This window comes from Alligator sinensis, unplaced genomic scaffold, assembly GCF_000455745.1.
Source record: "Alligator sinensis unplaced genomic scaffold, ASM45574v1 scaffold107_3, whole genome shotgun sequence".
In the NCBI taxonomy this organism is placed as follows: Eukaryota; Metazoa; Chordata; order Crocodylia; family Alligatoridae; genus Alligator; species Alligator sinensis.
Genome location: NW_005842578.1, coordinates 119230 through 119587, shown reverse-complemented (window position 1 = coordinate 119587; position 358 = coordinate 119230). Strand labels below are relative to the sequence as shown.

Here is a 358-nt window from a genome sequence, read left to right as displayed (position 1 = left end):
CCCCGATGGCACCCCTCCTCCAGTGCCCCCCCAACTCACCGAGCACGGCGAAGACGAGGGTGTTGGTGAAGTGCCGGTAGAGCGAGAGCTTCACCACGTTGCGCCGCAGCTTCAGCAGCTTCATGGTCTTCACCAGGCTCAGCAGCACGTGGCCCCGTTAAGGCAAACAAGGGGGAAATGGGCGGGGAGGGGGGAACAGCCCCCCAGGACTAACTGCCCCCACCCCAGACCCTCGTGCTGCAAAGGATTCTGGGAAGCCCCAGGCTCGAGCAAGCAGCCCCTGGGGCCAGCAAAGGGTTAAGAGCCTCCGTGAAAGGGGGGAGAAGTGCCCAGAGCGACCCCAGGAAAGGAACCCAGG

General features: G+C 64.5%; 1 protein-coding gene across 1 annotated transcript in view; it reads right to left on the bottom strand.

Moving 5' to 3' along the window:
• The window catches only part of LOC102371073 (transmembrane protein 87A-like), an 8188-nt gene that overhangs the window by 2489 nt on the left and 5341 nt on the right, over window positions 1-358 (bottom strand). Inside the window, exon 10 of the mRNA XM_006032532.3 lies at window positions 47-137. Within this exon, the coding sequence (XP_006032594.2) occupies window positions 47-137 (91 nt within the window). The remainder of the gene's footprint in view (window positions 1-46; window positions 138-358) is intronic.